General features: G+C 35.5%; 1 protein-coding gene across 1 annotated transcript in view; it reads right to left on the bottom strand.

The window, feature by feature from the left end:
* LOC150102416 (muscle-specific protein 300 kDa-like) overlaps positions 1-21,803 on the bottom strand; it is a 1,203,500-nt gene that overhangs the window by 30,582 nt on the left and 1,151,115 nt on the right. Inside the window, exons 76-77 of the mRNA XM_090399574.1 lie at positions 16,788-17,111; positions 223-4,278 (exon numbers count right to left, since the gene is read on the bottom strand). Of these exons, the coding sequence (XP_090255700.1) occupies positions 223-4,278; positions 16,788-17,111 (4,380 nt within the window). The remainder of the gene's footprint in view (positions 1-222; positions 4,279-16,787; positions 17,112-21,803) is intronic.

Here is a 21,803-nt window from a genome sequence, read left to right as displayed (position 1 = left end):
TGCATAACTAAATATGAATATATGAAACAAATACCGATCACATCAATCAATAAATTCCGGATCATAACATTTCATATAGCATTTTATATAAAAATATGAATGCAGCACAAACACTATAAAGGGTTAGTAAAAAGTTACAGCAACCAAACATTCATTTGGTGATTAAATATTTTAGTAGCACTTCAAAAAAGGCGCTTTTGACTAAATCTGAATTATGCCAACCTTTACATGAAGGTCTTTATCTTCCTTCTTCATGTTCTTTTTTACTGTATTATCTTCTATCTTTATTTTATCCTGAAAACTTTTTAAATTATTTGAAATTGCTTCTGGAACTTGTATTTCAGTTGAAGGATTCACATATATAATTTCTGATTCACCTAGATAATTTCTGGTAGAAGTGTCCTTCCTATGTTCAACATGAGAATCAGCTACATTTAATTGTTGAGAACAATCAGGTAATGGTGCAAGTGCCAGTTCTGTCAGATTTTTTATCACAGGATGAATATCAGAGCTACAATTTTCATTATTCTGTTTGGATAAAAAATACAAATCAGCATTTTCAGTTTTAGTGGTAAATACAGATGTTGCTAGATTTTTTTCCTCAATTTTAGATGCTTCAGTAACCAAGCACTCTTGACTGGTGGGGATTTCATTTGCAGACATAGATGAGATATTTAAATATGGTTCAAAATAATCAAAATTATCTACTTTATTTAAATTATCCTCTGAAATTTTAATCTGGAACACAGTATCCAATTTTAGAGGAGGCACTTCTGAAACTACAATTCTGTGCATTTCAGCACCAGTGTGAACTATTGGTAACTCACATACAGTTTCTTCTTTGGAAATCAAAGTAGTTATTGTGGGAATACTAACAGGAAAAATATTTTTCATGTGACTTATCTCTGTTAATAATTTAGAATTAGATTTGCAGCTAGTACATCCATCACCTCTCATATGATCTGGAAAGAGCATTTCCGAATCTTCATTTTTGAGATGAAAATGCTTCACTTTGGATTTTTTTTTCTTGCATTTCGGTTTCACTCCACTAAAAACATTATCTAACATGTTATTTGTAAGTTCTAATATGGCTTCCTTTTGTGACTCAATAGGTATTTCATTTTCAATAACTCTGGATGTATTTTCATTGGCACCACAAAACCTTCTGCCTTTTCTTTTCTTCTTTTCCTTTTTTGTCAATCTATTAAGAGTTTTATTTGCAGTAGGTTGTGAAACTGATGTTGTTATATTCCTACATAATGGATGAGAATCAAGAGTTAAAATATCTCTCTGGACATCCATATTTGTCAAACCAACACATATATCTAATTCTCCCTTTTTGTCATTTTGCCTTTCAGTTGAAGCTGTATCACCTCTATGAAATATAGTTTGACAAATGGTTGCTTCATCTTGTGTTTCAGATTCTGGAAGACAGGAATGTAATACAATTTCACAAGGTGCAGCTGTGTTTGTATCTGAACAGTTCTGACAGGCTCCTTTCAAAGAACTATGGTCTGTCAGAGATACAAAAGAAGAAAGGTTTGATATGTTATCTTTATGCTTCTTTTTCTTTTTTCTATTCTTAGAATTTTTATATGGAATGTTTACAAGATCACTTGATACAAGTGATGCTAAATGTTGATCTGGAACTCCACCAGCCGCAACTTTATCCTCTTCATTAACAATTACAAGGGTATTACAGCAGCAGCAAGCATTATAAGGAGAATGATATTTACTCAGGCTTTCCATGTTTAAAATGCTTTCTTCCATACTATTTTTTAAGTCAGCATATCTGAATTGTGAAATTGCTGTGTTTGGGAATTTTACAGTATTCTCCACCTGGTTAACTTTTTTACAGTTATTAACTAATGAACTAACAGTATCTGAAAGGTTGAAATCAATATTGGGTTCAAAATCAATAATGTCTGTGACATTATTTTGTTTAAGGTGTTTTTTTTTAGACCTTTTTAGCATTTCGTTTGCATTTTTCATACTTTCTTCACTTTGTAAATAAAATTTAGAAGGGCTAATATCACTTCCAACAGGAGTAAGGATTTCTTCAGTTGCATCAGTAGGTTTATCAGACTTGCTTACTGAGTTCTGCAAAAAAGAAGTGTGGAATGCAACATTTTGGTTCCTTTCCATATAGTGATGTGCATTCTCTTGAAATGACACATCATTATTGATGATGACTGTTGCAGATTTGTTTAATACTTTATTTTCTTTACAGGTCTCATTGGATATATTAGTATCTGTTGACACAGAACTAGCACCTTCAGTATTAGGAATACTTTTATCTATTTCTGAATGAGAATCTATCATAAATGACAAGTTTACCACATCTTGCCCAAAGACATATTTATTGCAAGATGTTGAAGGATGATCTTTAATGCTGCCTCCACCCAGAAGGTGTACTGCTTGTACACCCTCCTTCATACTGGGCAGAGGCCTATTCAAGTTTTTTTGAACCGTGTCAGTACTTTGCTCTAAAAAAGACTGACTGTCTTTGTCTTCAGATGACTCGCCCTCCTTTAAATCAGGAGGCTTATCATGCTCTTCCTCTACCATTTCCCACCATTCTTTGGTCTTTAATTTAGGCCTTGTTCTATTATCAGAAGTTACCTCTAAAAAAGACGGCTGTGCTCTGAGAGGATCCTCTTCTGGTGTTGCTTTTGCTTCAGGATCATATTTTTGATGAGGTATCAGAATTTCTGCTTGCGTGGATTCCTCAGCCTGAACCCTGGATGGAAAAGATTTGTGAGAATGAGGCTGAGAATGGCTCTTCAGGCCCATTGCAGGAGATGGACTCCTACTTCGAATATCAAAAGTTGAATGTGAAGCAAATGGAACTGGACTACTCATCCGGGCAACTTCTGCATATGTTAATTTTGGTTTATCTGGTGAAAATGGTTCACCTGAGATCATTGTTTTAGTCTGAATTTGACTGTGCGATGACTCAGTTTGAGTGACATGCTGTTCACTTCCTGTTATTGTAACCATTTTTGTTAATGATGATGATGATATTCTTGACTCTGAAAATTCCTTAACACTAAAAGATGAAGCCTGAACTGGAGATGAAGATGGCAAAACAATAGTATGTGAAGGTGATGGAGTTCGAATGCTTAATTCCATAAACATAGGAGAAGCTTCTCTTACAAGTTTCCCAACAAGATGCTCGTCCACATGGGACTTAGAATCATGTGGAGAAACAAGTGGAGTTTCTGATTTTCCATTTATTTGAAAATGATCTTGAGAAGATTTTGAAGTATCAATTGAATAACTAGACTGTGAATAACTTCCAGATTCTTGTTTCTCCATTGTACTTTGACCATGTGGAGTATGAATAACTTCTTTCTGATATGTAGACATCGACTGTGAATCAGGAGTTGTAATTCGGAAAGGAGGAGTTTCGGGTCTAGGACTTGCTCTACCAGAAAGAATGTCAGCATATGTTGGTTTGCCTAAAAAGCTACTGGCTGATGAAGAGGTCTCTAATGGTGGATGACAACCTTCATCGAATACAGAGGGTGATACTGGTGGAGTCTTTGCTTCTTTCATTTCTGAAATATGTGCAGTTGTGCCTTCTTTTTGCTTCTTCTTCTTATGGAGGTCTGTCTTTTTTGATTTGAAAACTTCAGGTATATGAATATCAGATGCATCTAACTTTGGTATTGAAGCTATATGTTCAGAAGCTGTTGGCTTAACAATTTGGGTCTTTATTACTTTTGATGTGATCTGATGAGAATAAGACATGGTGTTTGCTGTACTTGTTTTATCTTGTGAAGAGACTGGGAGATCTGGAGTAGATGATTCTGAAATTATCTGTACAGAAGAGTTATCACTTTCTGTGGAAATAGGAATAATGGTAACATGTTGACTATCAGCAGGTGGGATGTAGCTGTCTTTAACATCTTCACTAGAATGTGGACTAGCCTCTCTGGAATGCAGTATCATAGGACTTACTCGTCCAGATGCCACTGCTGCATATGTAGGTTTGAAAACTGGAGAACTTGGTGGTGATCGTCTGCTTTCTAACTTCTTAGCAATTTCCTTTTTTTCTTGTTGTATAACCATTTGTGATGGCAGCTTAGAAATTTCAGGACTTTCTGGTGGTACATATATTTTCTGAGGAGGGGGAATGGCTGAGGTTAATGACAAAGAAGAGGTCTGAATCTTGAAAGGATCTTGATCAGGGGTTCTTCTTTGATTAAGCTTCTTAATTCTGTCTTGAACAACTGAGATCTGCTGATTATATAGTTTGATCTGTGCCTTCAGGGCCTGTTTATACAGGAAGGAAGAACACAGATATAAACAATAATTCAAATAAACAACTTACTATTCACAACACAATTTCTACAATACAATGGAACCAACTAATACCATCAGCATATGATATTTCAGCTATGCTAACAACATATTAGTTAAGAATTAGCTAATATAACAAAATTTATCAATTATACAAGAACAGCTAAAATATCAGATTTAAATAATTACATCAAAAATCTTTAATAGTGCCAGAAAGACTTCATGCTTTGCAATACCAGACCTATGTTTTCAAACTATGCAGTTAAAAATATCAAACAAAAGACTGCATAATTTCTAATAGAGTTGAATCTTGCTATAGAAAGCATCATTTTATACCGGTGTTCGATAACAGACTCACTATAATAAGTTAATGAAAAGTCCATATCAAAGCTTTCATACCAACAATACTATCTGAAGAAAATTTATCACTACAATTACAAAATTGCACACTATTCCTGTAGCTCCTTTCAGCTTTTTATAGTGAGGAGGTTACCGCAAGAGTTAATATTTTAAACTTGGCTTCCTAATTGTGCCACAACTGAAAATTGAGGCATAACTGAAAGTTTTTAGGCCTAGGCATGGTGGTGGTTCAAACTGTTAGCATTTTCACCACCTTTTATCTAAGTTTTGACAGACTTAGATAAAAAATTAAGATCTTACAGAATGTGAATAGCATAGTACTAATCATTTGTGGAGTTAATCTTGATTTGACAAAATATAGTAATTATTGCAAAAATGTTTTGCAATAATTACTATATTTACCAGTTTTTGCAATAATTATCTTTGTCACCTTCCTTCCTTCTCTGCATACTTACAGCATTGCTAACATCCTTAACTACTCCATATCAAATTCTATCCTCATTCCCTCTTTCATGCTTTTATACTCTACTTTCTCTCTCCTCACATCTCTGCCTTTCACTTCTGTGTTATACCGCATGCCAGACATTTTTCCAACCATTCTACCTCATGCTTCTTTTCTGTGGAGAATTCCATATAAGCTCTCTCTCTCTCTCATTATCATCCAGTAGTTTTCTTCATTTTCCATTATTGTATTCTTATTGCTCTTACTACACACTCACACTACCAACCTCACCATTCACAGTCACAATTTCTTGCATTTCATCATTCATCATTATCATTCTTCTTCTCCCTATACTTCTTGCTCTCAAAACATTTCCACCCCCTTCCCAAGCGCATATATACTAGATTAAAATTATATTATCAGGAACTATTGGAGTAAAAACATTTTTTCTTCTCTCCTCAACTTTATAGTTGGTGGGATACAACAGTATGTGACTTTACTAGGGAATGATGATTATAGCATAAGATGGTTTCCTGTTGCCTTCCTTGTCCTATAGTAAGTATTTATGTCTGCAGAAGTGTGTGTTCGCAGGCCTGGTTTGCATGTTTAGGGGAGAAAGTCCTCCATTGCCACCACATGAGATCGGCAAACTCATATTCAGTTGAAAAGCTATGATAGGGGTTCTTTGCATCTTAGATGGGATTTGAACTGAGGGCTTTCAACAACCAAAGGGTTTCGTCTATACCAACTGAGTTACAGAGCTCCTAAAAACATTTAGGAGTAACTTCTTGTAGGTAAGCTTATACGTTGGTAACAATGACTATTAAATCATTTCAGGAAATTACAATGTATACTAAACATTAATTAAAAGAAAACTTTAATCAATAATTCCTATATTTCGGCAATGTTACATTGCCATCTTCATGGGAACATAAAACAATGATAAGTGTATACGGGCACTAACAACGAGCAAATGAGGCTGAAGAGAGTAACTCACGTTGTTCCTAGAGTCCTAAAGGTGCCCCCTAGGGACTAAATTGGGTTGTCTTGGCTGTTGGGCTGATGTTCTCATGATGCAAGCTTCTCATATTTGGGGCAGTCTCATGCACCCAAATTTGTTGAGGTTTGGGAAGTTTTTTTAGAGTTAGGGCTGATTGCATGAACAATCTTTCGTATTTATATTTGCTGCAGCGTAGTAAAGTGGCTTTCTTCTATCGTATTCTGTGGTGGGTATCCAGAGCATGGTCTGCAAGCCCAGAATGGCTATACTGATGAAACCAGATGTAGTTGTTGTGTTCGGATATCCTGATATTAGCTGTCCTGCATGTTTGGCCATAGTAAGACAATTTACAGCTGCAAGGAACCTGGTATATCCAAGTAGGTCTAGGGGAAGTGGCTTGTCTTTGGTGGAGGGGATTAGGGATGCCAATTTCTTATATGGTTCGTAACAGGTTGTCAGTCATATTTCTTTAGGATTTTGGTTAACTTTTCAGAGGTACCCCAGATGTAAGGAATGGTGATAGATTTAGTGTTATGAAAGATTAGTGTTAATCTTTGTTATGAAGGGGGGGGGAGGTGGGTTGTGGGTAACTGGTTTTAATATTTTCTGGATTTTTTGGGGATTGTAGCCATTAGCTAGGAATGTGGTAAGGATGTGGTTTAGTTCAGTGGTTTAGTCTAAACAGAGAAAGCCAGGGATCCATTAGGCTGGCATGTAATCAGAGTGTGCAGGAAATGAACTGTTGTTTTTTTTCCTTTTCCAAGGTGAACTGGATTCTGGGGTGTTGATTGTTTAAGTGTGTTAAGAAGATGCGGAGTGTATCTGAACCATGTGGCCAAATAGCAAACACATCATCCAAGTAGCATAGCCAAACAGTGGGGTTTTGTGGGCTGAGTTTAAGGCTTTTTCTTCAAAAGTCTCAATAAAGAAGTTGGCCAGGGGTGGGGAGACTGATGAATCCATGGCTGTCCCCCTCTATCTGTTTGTAGAATTTTCCTTACCAAATGAAATAGCCTGAGTTTATTGTGAACTGAAATAGGGCTGAGATATTAGAGAAATTTGGCTTGGATGAGCTCTAAGATATCGTTGAGTGGGACATTCGTGAATAGGGAGGAGACATCCAAACTGATGATTACATCAGTATGTTGGAGTGAGAGGTTTTCTATACTGGCTTTGAAGTGGGCCGAGTTTTTTTATGTGTGATGGTGTGTTGCCAGTATAGTGTGTGAGCACTTTGCTAATTTGTATGTGGGGGAATCAATGCCATCCACAATGGGACGTAATGGCACATTTTGTTTATGGATTTTTGGTAGTCTATATATTTGGGGGGGGGGGGGTCTAGTGTTAAAAGGCTTTAGTTTGTTAGTAACTTCTTCAGGCCAAGAAGTAATCTTCTTAAGGAGCCTTTGGACTGTTCTGATTTGGGAGCTGGTGGGATCATATTCAACAGGGAGGTAGGTTGACCAAATCTAACAATAAAGAAGTAAGCTTACCTGTATAGTCTGTTTGGTTGAGAACCACAGTGGAATTTCCCTTATCCACTTTGGTGATTGCTATTTCTCTGTTGTTCTTAATTTCTTGTAGAGCTTTATATTCTTCTTTGGATAGGTTGGTTTGCTTTGGTGAGAACACTGGCTACATCCAGTCTGATATTGTTGGAAATATGGTTGGAAAGGTTGTGGATGCCACGTTCTACCTGTATCGTTATTTCTTCAGAAGGTATTTTCTTCAGTGCTAAGGAGAAATTGTGGCCATGTGCAAGTATACTGAGTGCTTCAGACTTCAAGGTAATGGAAGACAGGTTAATTACCGTGTTGAGTGGTAGTTGAGGTTCGGAGGTAGAGTTATTTTTCAGATTTTCAAAATTTTTGATGTGCCGATATCGTATTTTTTAAAATTCTTTATCTGTGAAGCGAACAAGACATTGTAGAGAATCGTCCAAAGGTCGTGGTTCAGCATAGTGGCAAGCTCTTCTTCTAATGCACAAATAGGCTCATTAATGTCAGCCAAGAGAACGAGGGTAGTGGCAATTTGTTCGTATAGTAGGGTGAAGCTAGTGAGTTTTTTAGTGCATTTAAGAGTATCAAAAAGGAAAAATATGATGTAGACAGAAATTACAATTGATCAGCCTGATTGAGGCTTGGTTGATTTTCACAATAAGGTTTTGAAACTTTCTTGGAATAAACATTCTTATTTAAAGTTATTTCAGTGTAGTAATTTAGACATATCAAAATAACCCTATGGCTAGTGTGAACTCCTCTATATGCTAAATTAGAGTTACATGTAGTTTTATAAACTAAATATAGCCTTGATATTCCAAGACCTGATTCTCAGCTGAATCAAAGCTTAAACTGCATAAGCATGAGACTTAACAAAGATCATGCACAGAAAAGGGAACATGATTATCTTTAAAGAGAAGGTAGTAATTGAAGAGATTTTGATGTGAAAGTGGCACACAGATGAAACTTTTTGAGATTTCTGGTTTCATTTTGGAGGCACTTTTCACATATGGAATAGGGTATTCTATGTATTTTACCATGATTCTGAAGAAAAGGAGGTGGAGGAGGAGGAGGAGGAAGAGAGAAGTAACAACTTGATGATGAGTTACTTAAAATATTTTAACCATTTAAGAATACTGTTTATTATCAAAGCATTCTTTTTTGAAGAAGAAGAAGAGCTTCAGCGAATCAGATGTTGTAAGCTTTTTAATAGTAGTCATGATCAGTACATATTTTCAGGAGGATGGTGTATCATCTAAAAAATATGATTTTATGACTTGAATTGATTTTATGATTTATGAGAAGAATTGCAATACTTTGACTCACTTTTGAGGGTAAACAGTAAATCCTTAAGGCTTTTTTTTAATTTTTTTTAAGAAATACTTATAATTTGATCAGTGTGTCATCAGTACAGTGAGCTTAAATAGGTGGTTTAGGATGAATGGAACAGAATATTTCTTCTAAATATTCCAAATATAGAAAATAGTGGACTATCCAAGGTGGATGTTTCTTAAAGAGTTTATCTTTAAGAGTTAATCCAGAATTAATAACAAATTTACATAGCTCTAATATATATCTGCAAGAATGTTCAAGTCAAAAAAGTTTCAGAAATATTTGCTGTAAGTAAGCAATGATTTAATGCAAATCATATGTTTATCAACCAAAAAACCAAATCTCCCCCCCCTCTCATCTCCAAAAACATCCTTCATCGTTTCTTAAGTTCTCCTTCCAAGTATATTGTAGAGCACAACTCTCTTCTCATTAACTCAGACCATGGTCTTGGGCAAATCATTCTCTAGAGAAAAACATTTCTAAAGACTTCATTTCATATATTTCATCATCATCATCATCAAATTCCTGCCATGTACCCTCAAGAGGTGTACAGGATATGACAGTACTACATGAAAAAAAATTACATCATTACTAACTTCCTGTCTACAATTTTCCTCCAAATCAGTCTGTTACTTGTCAAGACTCCAACATTATCAGATCTTATATTTCTATCGTCTAAAGCATTTTGTACCGTATCAATCCACCTATATCTTGGTCTTCCTCTGGGTCGTTTTGCTGCCAACCTGGCAGAGAACATTTGTTTTGCTAATCTTTCCTCGCCCATTCTGTTTAAGTGACCATACCACCTAAGATTAGCTCTGCTAACGCATTCCTGGATGCTGACAATGTCAAATTCTTTCCTAATATCCTCGTTTTTAATATGATATTGCCATTGATGCCATCTGTTCATGCCTATAATCTTTCTCAGGACTCTCATATCTGTGGTCTCTAGTCTTTGGTCAAGTGTTTTACTTCTGACCCAGCTCTCAGATCCATAAGTTAAAACTGGTTTGAACACTGTCTTGTACACAGCTAATTTAGTCTTCCGATTGATTTCTCTCTTATTCCATATGAATTTATTCAATTGACTTCCCACCATACCAGCTTTGGTGATTCTGTTGTCTATTTCTATATTTAATTTACCATCTTCAGTAAAAATCGTGCCTAAATAGCTGAAATGTTTTACTTGTTCCACAGGTTCTCCATTCACAACAAAGTTGACATTTTCAATGATTCTGCCTATTTTCATTGTCTTTGTCTTTTTATTGCTAACCTTCATACCACATCTATTACAACAGCTATTCAATTTAGTCAGAGAATCTTGCAGACTTGTAGCAGATTTATTTAGAAGTATAACATCATCTGCATAAAGCAAAGAGCTGACATTAACATATCCAATTTTGATATCATGTTTAATACCACTTTTCTTCATAATGTGATCCATATAGATAATGAATAACAGAGGGGATAATGTACATCCTTATCTCACACCAGATTTAACATTAAACCATCTTCCTGTACTTCCTTCAATTCTAACTGCTGACTTACAACTCAAATAAAGACTAAGTATTGCTTGATATAATGCCCCATTGACACCATATAACTGAAGCGTATTGAATAGCTTCTCTCTTGGCACCTTGTCATATGCCTTTTCCAGATCGACAAAACTTAAATACAGATCTTTGTTATATTCCCATGCTTTCTCGACTATTTGTCGTAAAGTGAAGATCTGATCCTGACAGCCTCTATTTGGCCTGAATCCAGCTTGTTCTTCACCAAGCTTTTCTTCCACAATTCTTCTCAACCGTTTCTCAAGTATACTTTCATAGATCTTGCCAGGAACACTCAGTAGGGAAATACCTCTGTAATTCTCACATGCAGTTTTATTTCCCTTTTTATATATGGGTACTATAAGAGCTCTACTCCAATCATCGGGAATTCGTCCCTCTGTCCAGGCTTTCTGAACTATGCAGTGCAGCCACTGTAAGACTCTTATACCCCCACACTTCAGCATTTCTGGTCGAATATCATCTACTCCTGCTGCCTTTCCACATTTCAAGCCTTTGATGGCTTTTTCTACTTCTAGTAGGGATATGTATTCCTGACTGCATGCCTGGTCAGTGTTTTTTACCACTGTGCTGTCATCACTGCTTGTTTCATTTAGCAGTTTTTCAAAGTAATTACTTCATATTTCAAGGATATCTTTTTCTTCCATTTTCATGTCACCTTTATCATCTCTAATTCCTTTTACAGCACTCTTTCCTCCATTCTTAAGCTTCTTCAACAACCTCCAGAATATTTTGCCACCTTCTTGATATTTATTTTCTATATTCTTGCCAAAGTCCTCCCATGACTTTTGTTTAGCTAGTTTTACACAGTGTTTAGCATTCTTGCATTTGTCTCTATATTCTCTAAGAGCACAAGCTGACTTATTTGACAGGAACTTTTGGTATGCTTTCTTCTTTTCCTTCACTGCCTCTTTAACTTCCTGTGTCCACCAGGGAGTTCTGATTTTTTTATCCTTACAGATAACCTCACCATATGCCTCTCTGGCAGAATCAATCGATGTTTTCTTCAGAGTTTGCCACTGAATCTCCAAGGTTTGATTCCTGTTCTCAAACTCTTTCATTTTTTTTTCAATAATCTTTGTGTATTTTAGGCTACAGTTCACATCTGAGAGCTGCTCAACTTTTATTCGCTTTAAAACTTTCTTACATGTTATTCTTTTCAATATGAAATTCAATTTTATCCTGCTCAAGACTAAATAGTGATCACTTCCAATTTCAAATCCTCTGTACACTCTGGTGTCTTGCACCAGGGAGAAAACATCACTATCAACAATAACATAGTCAATGAGACTTTTCTTATTCCTAGCCTCTTCTCTCCATGTGAATTTGTGCACATTTTTATGTTGGAACATGGTGTTAGTAATAACCAGTCCATGTCCTGAGCAGAAATCCAACAGATATTTGCCATTATTATTAGCTTTGCTCTTTTCTCCAAATTTTCCCAAAATATTTTTGTATGTCTCACAATCATTTCCTACTCTGCTATTTAGATCCCCAACAAGGACCAACTTTTCATTTTTCATTGTGTCAGTTGCTTTTTCTAAAGCCTCAAAAAATTCCTCCACTTCTACCTTAGTAGAACCTTCTGTGGGACCATAGGCACAAATAAGTCTCATTGTCCAGTTCCCCATTCTCACATTTGCCCACATTACTCTACTTGAAACTGACTGCCATTCAAGAAGATTAGCCTCGTATTTTGTGTTGAATACTATGGCTACTCCTTCTTTTCCTTGATTGTCATTGCCTGAATATAACATTTTGTATTTATTGCTCAGAAAGATCTCACCAGTTTTGGTCTTTTTTGTTTCAGTCACCCCTATTATGTCGATCTGGTACTTATCTAATTCCTCAGCTAGCTCCATTTCTTTGCCATTCAGGCTTCTTATGTTGATAGTACCGATCTTTAACTCTGGTGATGTTGAGTTGGAGTTTATTTTCAGATTTGTTCCAGTAGCTGACTTTTCGCTGTTCGCCCTGGTTCCCTGGTGAAAACAACGGGGCCCTTGTTTAACCGGGTGACGCCCCAGCCGGCATGAAATTTTGTCATGTTGTACCATCATTCTATATTTTGGTTTAACCAATAAGAATACAATTTGGTCGGCTAAATCCCAAATTGCCAGCCCATCCTCGTCCATTCAGTATCCAAGTAGATACCCAACAGGGTGCACCGCGAGAAGGTGAGGATTGGACATTAGGTCAGAAGCCCTGGTCGGTTGTTCTCCACATTCCTTTAAAGGCTATGTGGAGGTCTCCTCTCAGTTATACAGCTTTGACCCTTAATAATTTGACCTTTCATATATTTTGGCACTATAAAAGCAATTTCATCAGGATTCTACATTTCCTTTTCATGGGCAGACTGTTTCCACTCTCCTGGTCCAAGGTGGATTTCAGAAATTGATCTCATTGGAATGAAAACCTTCATTCCTCACTCCAATCAAAATTCCCACCCACTGTGGAAATGATACAAGAACTTCAGTTTAATTCTCAGCCTACAATGAAGCATACAATAAAGTCAAATCTGACTTCAAAAGAGCCAAATGCAGAAATCTTACCTCTTATGAAAATGTCAGTCATGTCTTCTGCATTTAGGTGCAACTCCTCATCAAAATAATTTGCCTCAATTATTTGTGTAGAAGTTGAAGAGAAGAATGATGTTAGGAGATCACATTTTTCTTTAGGTGTTGTTATGATAATGGTGGTGTCTGAATGAGAAAGGCAAATTATCTTTGACTACACTAGAAACATTGTACTAGATGCTTATTTTTGTCATTTGCCAGAAAAAAAAACACATTTAGGAATCTTAATCCAGATAACAAAGTCTTTCTGATGATATACCCCCCCACCCCACCATCTACAGGGGTGCTAAACAATTGTTCTCTGGAATTAACACTGATCCTGTATCTTCTCTTTTATGCTCAAGTGACATTTATTCCATAACATGGAATCAAGCATTATATTCATCCCATTTCAAATGGAGGAAGCCCCAAAACAATAATAATAAATAACAACAATAATTATGAAGCATTTTGCAGCACGCTAATCTTTTTTCAACAACATTTAACTTGCTAGTCAAAGACAAATAAAACTCACAATCAGTCATATCAGTCTGAAATTTTCAATTATACATGGATTTATTCAATTAAAAGGAACATTTAACTCAATAAATTATGATTATTATACAAACTATTATCATGCAAGTATTTTCACATGATAATAATTCTAAAAAGCTGTCCATAACAATTAAATAAGTGAACAGCTGTGAATGAAGAACAAAAGAACATTCAGTGATCAAAGCTATCAAAATATTAAAATTACATTTCAAATGATTTAACTCGAAGAAAATACAGGCAATATAAAAAATGAAGTACAATATTTTGGATATATGAAGTAATTACTTTGAAAAATGATTAAATAAGTAGTCAATGCTAGAACTGTGATAGAAAATATCCAGAAAACTGCAAACACAAGTACAACTAGTCAATATAGAAAACAGAACTACAGCAAACTTCCTTGCTCACTATAACAAACTAACCACCTAGCTTAGTTCATTGCCTGGTTTAAGACCACTAACCTGCATAATTATTGGTCTTTGTTAAGTTTTTATGCAGAGAAACTGGATTATTAAACATTATTCAACCAATTATAATAAATGGCTAAATGTACGATATTTACAATAGAATGGTAGTCTCATATTGGAGGATGAACTTCATCTCCCCACCTAAAAGATATTCACAAACATCGTCCATGGTGGGATTGAACCCACAGCCTGCTTGTTGGGGGGCAGAAGATACATTATCCATTTGGTCAAGCAGACTGATTGTTAGAGAACCAACTGGAGAAAAGCTCACATTGTATCACTTTATAAAAAAATAAAATAAATAAAATAAAATTTGAGAATTACTGAATGTTCCAGGAAAGATTTATACAAGAATACTTAAAAAAAGAGATTAAGAAAAATCACTGAAGTTAACATTGAAGACCATACACAGTCTAGGCAAAATTTTTATTTAAATACAAATATAATCCTGATATAATCTTTGTAATTCTTTTTTGCAGAATTTCCTGAGCTTCTTTCTTCACATGGAACCCAGCAGACCAAATCTGTACACAGTAGTCCACTTGTGGTCTTATTAAGGCATTGTAAAGAGGCAAAATGATTTTCTTATCCTATATGTTGTTTTAACATTGTAATTATCCTCCTGAGTTGTATTTGCTTTTGCCATGTGACCTTTGAACTTCAAATTTCTATCGACCATAACACTTAGATCCCCAGCCTCATCAGTTTCTTGTAGCATAATCCTGCTAATATAGTATGCTGTTGGAAATCTCATCACATCAAAGTCATAACTTTACATTCACAAACACTGAATGGATAACCATTATCGTTTGCCCAAATTTCCAGCCTATTCAACTCATTCTATAAGGAATCAAGAAATTATGGGGAAAGAACAAAGCAGTTTTATTAATCTTGAAAAACCCAAATGATATTGAAGGAAAACCTATTCAAGACATGAAACCTATATAGTACAAATGGAACCTTATGCATAATGCACATACTTAAGTTTCAAATCAGCAACTGAAACTGAATAATGTACAGATGATTTGATGCTAAATTATGTTATGTTGAATTACACATTATCTCCTCTTTTTATACACAATTTGTATGGATCACATTACTAAGGCCAAAGATATAAAAGAGATAAACATGATATAAACATGATAAATATAACATCTGCATCAAGAGTTCTTGATGCAGATGTTATACTCTTAAGCAAATAGGGAATTTCAAAAAGTGAATTGGGAGTTGCAGATTTTTTCAATTTTAAATGGTAGTTTTTTAAAAACTGCAAAACAGTATAAGCTGAGAGTTTATTCATATCCTTCAAACTATACCTTTTCCTTAACCTGCTAATCTTGCTGGCCTGTAACTGCCAAGAAACTTGGCTTTATATATAAATTTCATTATTGTCATAACTGGGTGAATAATTCACATGGTCTGCAATGTCTGCCAAAATGTATATTCTCTGGTCAGATTTTATTTTCTGAATGAGTTGCACACAGAAGGATTTTATTACACAAGCTCAAAACCTTACACAAAGAAACAAAGTTTCAACCTAATATTTTTTGACTATTTGTTCTGGAAAATTGAATGTTTTGAGCTACTTAAACTAATTAATTCAAATTAACTTTAAACTTATGCTAATTAAAGTAATTTTAAAAAAATTCAAGTTTTCATATTTTTCTTGTAAGGTAAACTTGTATCAGCATACTATTAGTATGCTGATATCAAAATAGATACCAAGATAGATACCAAAAGCAATCTCATCATCATAATCAAATTCCTGCCATGTACCCTCAAGGGGTGTACAGGATATGACAGTACTACATGAAAAAATTACATATTACTAACTTCCTATCTACAATTTTCCTCCAAATCAGTCTGTTACTTGTCAAGACTCCAACATTATCAGATCTTATATTTCTATCGTCTAAGGCACTTTGTACCGTATCAATCCACCTATATCTTGGTCTTCCTCTGGGTCGTTTTCCTGCCAACCTGGCAGAGAACACTTGTTTTGCTAATCTTTCCTCGCCCATTCTATTTAGGTGACCATACCATCTGAGATTAGCTCTGCTAACGCATTCCTGGATGCTGACAATGTCAAGTTCTTTCCTAATATCCTCATTTTTAATATGATATTGCCATTGATGCCATCTGTTCACGCCTCTAATCTTTCTCAGGACTCTCATATCTGCGGTCTCTAGTCTTTGGTCAAGTGTTTTACTTCTGACCCAGCTCTCAGATCCATAAGTTAAAATTGGTTTGAACACAGTCTTGTATACAGCTAATTTAGTGTTCTGACTAATTTCTTTCTTATTCCATATGAATTTATTCAATTGACTTCCCACGATACCAGCTTTGCTGATTCTGTTGTATATCTTTGTATATCAATCAATCATTCAGCAGTGTATATACCATAAAATAGTATAAAATCAGAATATTAGAAAACATGTAAACAGAAATCTAAACTAGTATAATTACAAGGAATGAAAGCTCAGCAAAATAGATGTTTTTGAGGGGGGAGAGCATAAAAGAAGATTAAGGTATAGATAGATAAATACAAATGTGAGTGCTTTTAGAAATAAAAAGGAATAAGAGCTGATCAAATCACAGACTAACATAGATAATGAGAAGAACATGTCAGTCACAGAATTTTTTCGTAACATTTACAATATATGCAGGGAAATTATCAGGATTTAATATATTCAAGAAAACTTACATTCTGCAATTCAGCTAGTTTTTCCTTGTCTTTAGATGTCACCCCAGGAGCAGATGCCAACTTAACTTGATGTTCTGCTTGAGAAATTAAATGCTTAAGTTGTTGAACATCTTGCTGATACTGATCTTCTTGAGTAACACACACTTGAAGTGTCTCACATTGCTCTCCAACTACACTATGAAGGTGTTCTAATTCTTCTTGTAAACTTTGACCTCGAGTTATCATGTGATGCTGTCCAACTGAGTGGGCACGGAAATGAACTTGAAGTTTTTCTAGGGCCATTAGCACTTTTGTTTTTTGAACTGTAATATCTGACAACATTTTCTAAAAACATGCAAAAAACAATAATCATATGAGAGAAAGCATTTTGGATGTGTCTAGTTAATGATTTTGGAAAAAAAAAAAAAAAAGTTTAAATATTAACAGCAGCAATTTATATGCAGTAACTACAAAATACCCAGATCCCTTTAGACTTGATTATATGTTAAATAACTGGTTTTCAAATGTTTATATGTTGCTGAAATGGCATTTTCCTTCTCACACATACACACACATGGCTTACATGGTAAATCTATCAGGTGCATTGTCAATAGCAATAAAATGCAAGTTTTATGTATTTTTTTTTATAATGAATATCAATTCCTAACATGTACAAAATAATGTTAAACTGTCAGCATTTTAAACATGCAGTGAACTATATGACATCTGATTTTCTATAAAGCAATCTTCTAGTCTTCTAAACCTTCAGAATGACTATTCTACCTTATATTTTTTTGATACAAAGATCCAAAATTGATTGCAGGTTTAGTACAGCAATTACTTCAAATGAGAAATGGTCACTGTTAGTTTTGCATTAGATAGTAAAAAGATATTTTATTAATTGTTTTTTATTTTATGACTAATCATCTCTTATATAGTTATTTACAGTTATGACGTATCTTCTCAGTTAAACTCCTTGTATATAGAAGCTGTTGAATTCACATCATTGCTTTAGCATCACATAATGCAAAGTACACTTCTGTTTGTAAGTGTACATTGGTAGTGATACAGCATTTTACTACTTATATATGAAACAACATATGACTACCATAGTGATTTAACTTCAGTATTTTCCTGGGTTGAGCTAAAACAGTAATTTAATATACACATCCAAAAAGGAAGTGTACTTTGCATTATGGGATACTAAGACAATGATGCAAAGTCAACAGCCTCTATACACAAGTAGCTTAAAGACAGCAAAATACATTAAACGCATTTACCTGTTTTCATAAATTAAGGAACAGAGAGAAAAACTGCTATGATTCTGGGAAACAGAGATATATGAAAGTGAGATACATTATATTATGTAAGAGGTGATGCTGAGCCTGGTTATCATATACAAATGAGTGACACTGTCAGCAATACAAGCAAATGAGCCATGGTATGAACAAGGCATTTCGTGATAAAAAAATTTTGGATATGGTTTCAAGACATTATTTAACTGATGCATTCTGGTGATGAGCCATCATAAGACTAAATACTGGCCAAAGTCAGACAGAGGTGGCCAGATGGTTGCATGTGAGTTATTCCATGGTTCTCAAACAGTGGAACCAATTCTAACAGTCACAAAAAGCATCCTAGAGATACAGTGAAGGAAGTCCATGGGATACAACTGCAGTGGGTGATCAATATCTCCGATTATCTGATTGATGAAACAGGAGAGTTATACTGAATCAGTCATGATTGGACCTTGTGTTGACTACAGCAACATTAGTTGCTGTAGCCAACACAAGGCCATTATCCCATGCCACGGAAGAGAGAGAATGTTTGAAACAGGTCAGGCTCTGCATCAACTGGACCCAGGACCAATAGGGGTTGCTACTGTTTACAGATGAGTCCTGATTTGCTCTACAAAGTGATGCTAGGTGTATTCTGATCAGGAGAGGACATACATGATGGAGGTACTGTGATGGTTGTTTGGGGAAGGCATCTTGTTGGGTGGATGCACCAACCTGTGTGCTTCCTAGTGGAAACAAGAATGCTCCTATTTATAAAGATGAAGTCCTGGATCCCTATGTTCAGCCATATGTGGGTACAATAGGGAAGACATTTATTCAATAGTAATGTTCGTCCTCACTGAGTGAAGCTTGTGGACCAATATCGTCAAGAAGAGACTATCGTACATATGGACTGATGTTTAGTAGATTCCTTTATTCCTAACATAATGTACTTTGGACAGACAGGTCATTCTATGGAAAAAAGAATTAGTGAACCTCAATACTACATTGAATCCCTTAAACATCAAAACATCTTGTGTTGTGCAAGACCAGACATCAAAAGTCTGGTCTTGTACAACACAAGACCCTTTGAAACGAGGCTATTGAAATGAATGCAAGTTGAACCTCCCCGTTCAATTTGCATTCCTATTCTCAAATTCTCATCTCCATTTACATTACCTCACCTAGTTCACTATCCTGTTCATTTACATGATCTCTGACTTCCACTAATACCTTGTTTGCTCACTGATTATATTATCTTCCAGCAACAGCCTTTACAGGTAACTCCAAAAGCATTCAGATTGAACCCATCACGCTTATATAAGTCCATTTGTCCCTCTAACTCATCCCACACACATTCACAAATTGAATTCCTTTTCTTCACACATTTCCTCTAACATTTCATTCAAGAGCTTTGTTCTCTGCTGCAAGTCATTACTGTAATACCTGGGCAACACACAAACTAGTCTTCATACCACACTGTTGTCTTTAAGTCTCCTCAATTATCTCCTGGTATCCATCCTCACATTCTCCCTATGCCCAACCAAATCATTCGTCCAACCACTAACTTCTTAGCATACTTAATTCTAATGCTCAGCACTTCAATCACCTGTTCATCATCCCTCCTGGAAAAGAAAATTTGTGCACCCTCTCATCTGCCACACCTTTTATAAGAAAATCACTGCATAGTGCTATTTCATTTTCTCTAATATTTTTTATTTTGGAAGTTTATTTTCCACTTGGTTAGACTATAATAAATTTAGTTTAATCCTTTACCCAAGTGTAGGCAAACAAAGTTTGCACCTGAAGTATCTTCAGGACTGAGGCAACTTGTAGTAAAGGTGGACCAAGCTCTCCTTGTTTCAGTATCTCCCATAATGCAAAGCACATCTCCTTGCAGACATGTATAATGCTATGCATTAAGGGAAGGGCCACTACCCAGACCAGTTTCAACCTTTATTGAGGTCTTGTTAGTGGGAGCCAGATCCAGAAGTGGTGATATTCAGGCAATGGAGAGGACATATTTACTTATATGAGTTGCCAAAAAGTGTACCACCTTATTATTAAATTACTCTGGATTTAGAGAAAGATGTTAGAAGTTTATCTTCCACTTGGTTAGACTATAATAAATTTAGTTTAATCCTTTATCCAAGTGTAAGCAAACAAAGTTTGCGTCTGAAGTATCTTCAGGAGTGAGGCAACTCGTAGTAAAGGTGGACCAAGCTCTCATCACTCCTTGTCTCAGTATCTCCCATAATGCAAAGCAGATCTCCTTGCAGACATGTTTTGGCAACTCGTATAAGTAAATATGACCTCTCTGATGCTTCTGCCTTAGTATCACTTCTGGGTCTGGCTCCCACTGACGAAACCTCAATAAAGGTCGAAACCAGTCTGGGTAGTGGCCCTTCCCTTAATGCATAGCATTATACATGCCCACAAGGAGATGTGCTTTACATTATGGGAGATACTGAGACAAGGAGTGATGAGATCTTGGTCCACCTTTACTACAAGTTGCCTCAGTCCTGAAGATACTTCAGGCGCAAACTTTGTTTGCCTACACTTGGGTAAAGGATAAAACTAAATTTATTATATTTTTAATTGCATTCTTTCATACTATTCTGTTCATATCCACCATATGTCTAATTTCATTTTGTATATGCCTCATCTCATTTCTCATCTTCATTTGTCAGTCATTTGACTGTCAGTCAGTCAGGCTCTCTTCCATTCAGTCATGTCAGCTTGTGCACTGTTGGTCAGGCTCACTTCTACTTCCGTATATACACCCACTTTTCCTTTTTCAATAATTTCCGTATTCACTATAACATTCTCTGCACTCATATTCTCATGTTCACTCTTCTGGGTATCTTTCTCAGTCTTACATCTATCACTGCATTTTGCCTTTCATTTGGTATTTTTCATTTTCTGTTCCCACCTTTCATTCAAATCACCACATTTCATTAACATATCACACCTGCAGACAATCACTCTCTCTTCTCTTGTTTAATCTCTCAACAAACACATCTGCCACACATACATATTACATTCCCGACAATAAACCATCTTAGGAAAATCCACACTGCTCAATTCATTTGATTTTCACACCATGTGTCTGGTTGTTCTTACTGCCATTTTTGCCTTCATTAATTTTATACAAAATTCTCTACAAAACCTACTAACAGCCTCGATAATTAATATGCATTCAGTCTCAGTATTACTAATTAAATAAATTTTTGGTGAAATGCATATAATTCTTCAAAAACATTCCAAAAAATAAAACTTATATAAAACTTAGCTATTTTAATGACTGCCATGTGATAGAACAAAATAACTAGGAGACCAATCAGCAATATATATCAATATGGGATGTTGAAAAAACTATCAGAAAACTGAAATGTGGAGAGGCAGCTGGGATAGGTTATAATCAATGTGAAATGTTAAAATATGATGATATAAAAGTCCAGTGGATACAGTGCATGCGTGGGTGGATTCATGAGCAATTGCTCAGGGGTGAAGTAATGTCTTGAGGAAAAGAGGAAGCCCATCTTCTTTTTGGATGCTGAAGCAGCAAATGCTATACATTTAAAGCTGTGACAAATTTTTAGCTACTGTCTCTTCAAGTGGTGAAATCTCATATTGACTAGGGTCATAGATGGATTCAAATGAAGGTAAACTTTAGCTTCATTTAAATGTTAAGTGTGCCATGTTTAGACCGCAAGCTAAGCAATGTGTCCAATAGAAAAGGAAAAAGAAAGAGAGGAAG

This window comes from Typopeltis vanoorti, chromosome 10 (assembly GCF_054136105.1).
Source record: "Typopeltis vanoorti isolate ZY-2024b chromosome 10, IOZ_Tvanoo_1.0, whole genome shotgun sequence".
NCBI classification, from domain to species: Eukaryota; Metazoa; Arthropoda; class Arachnida; order Uropygi; family Thelyphonidae; genus Typopeltis; species Typopeltis vanoorti.
This window is presented reverse-complemented; position numbering and strand designations above follow the sequence as displayed.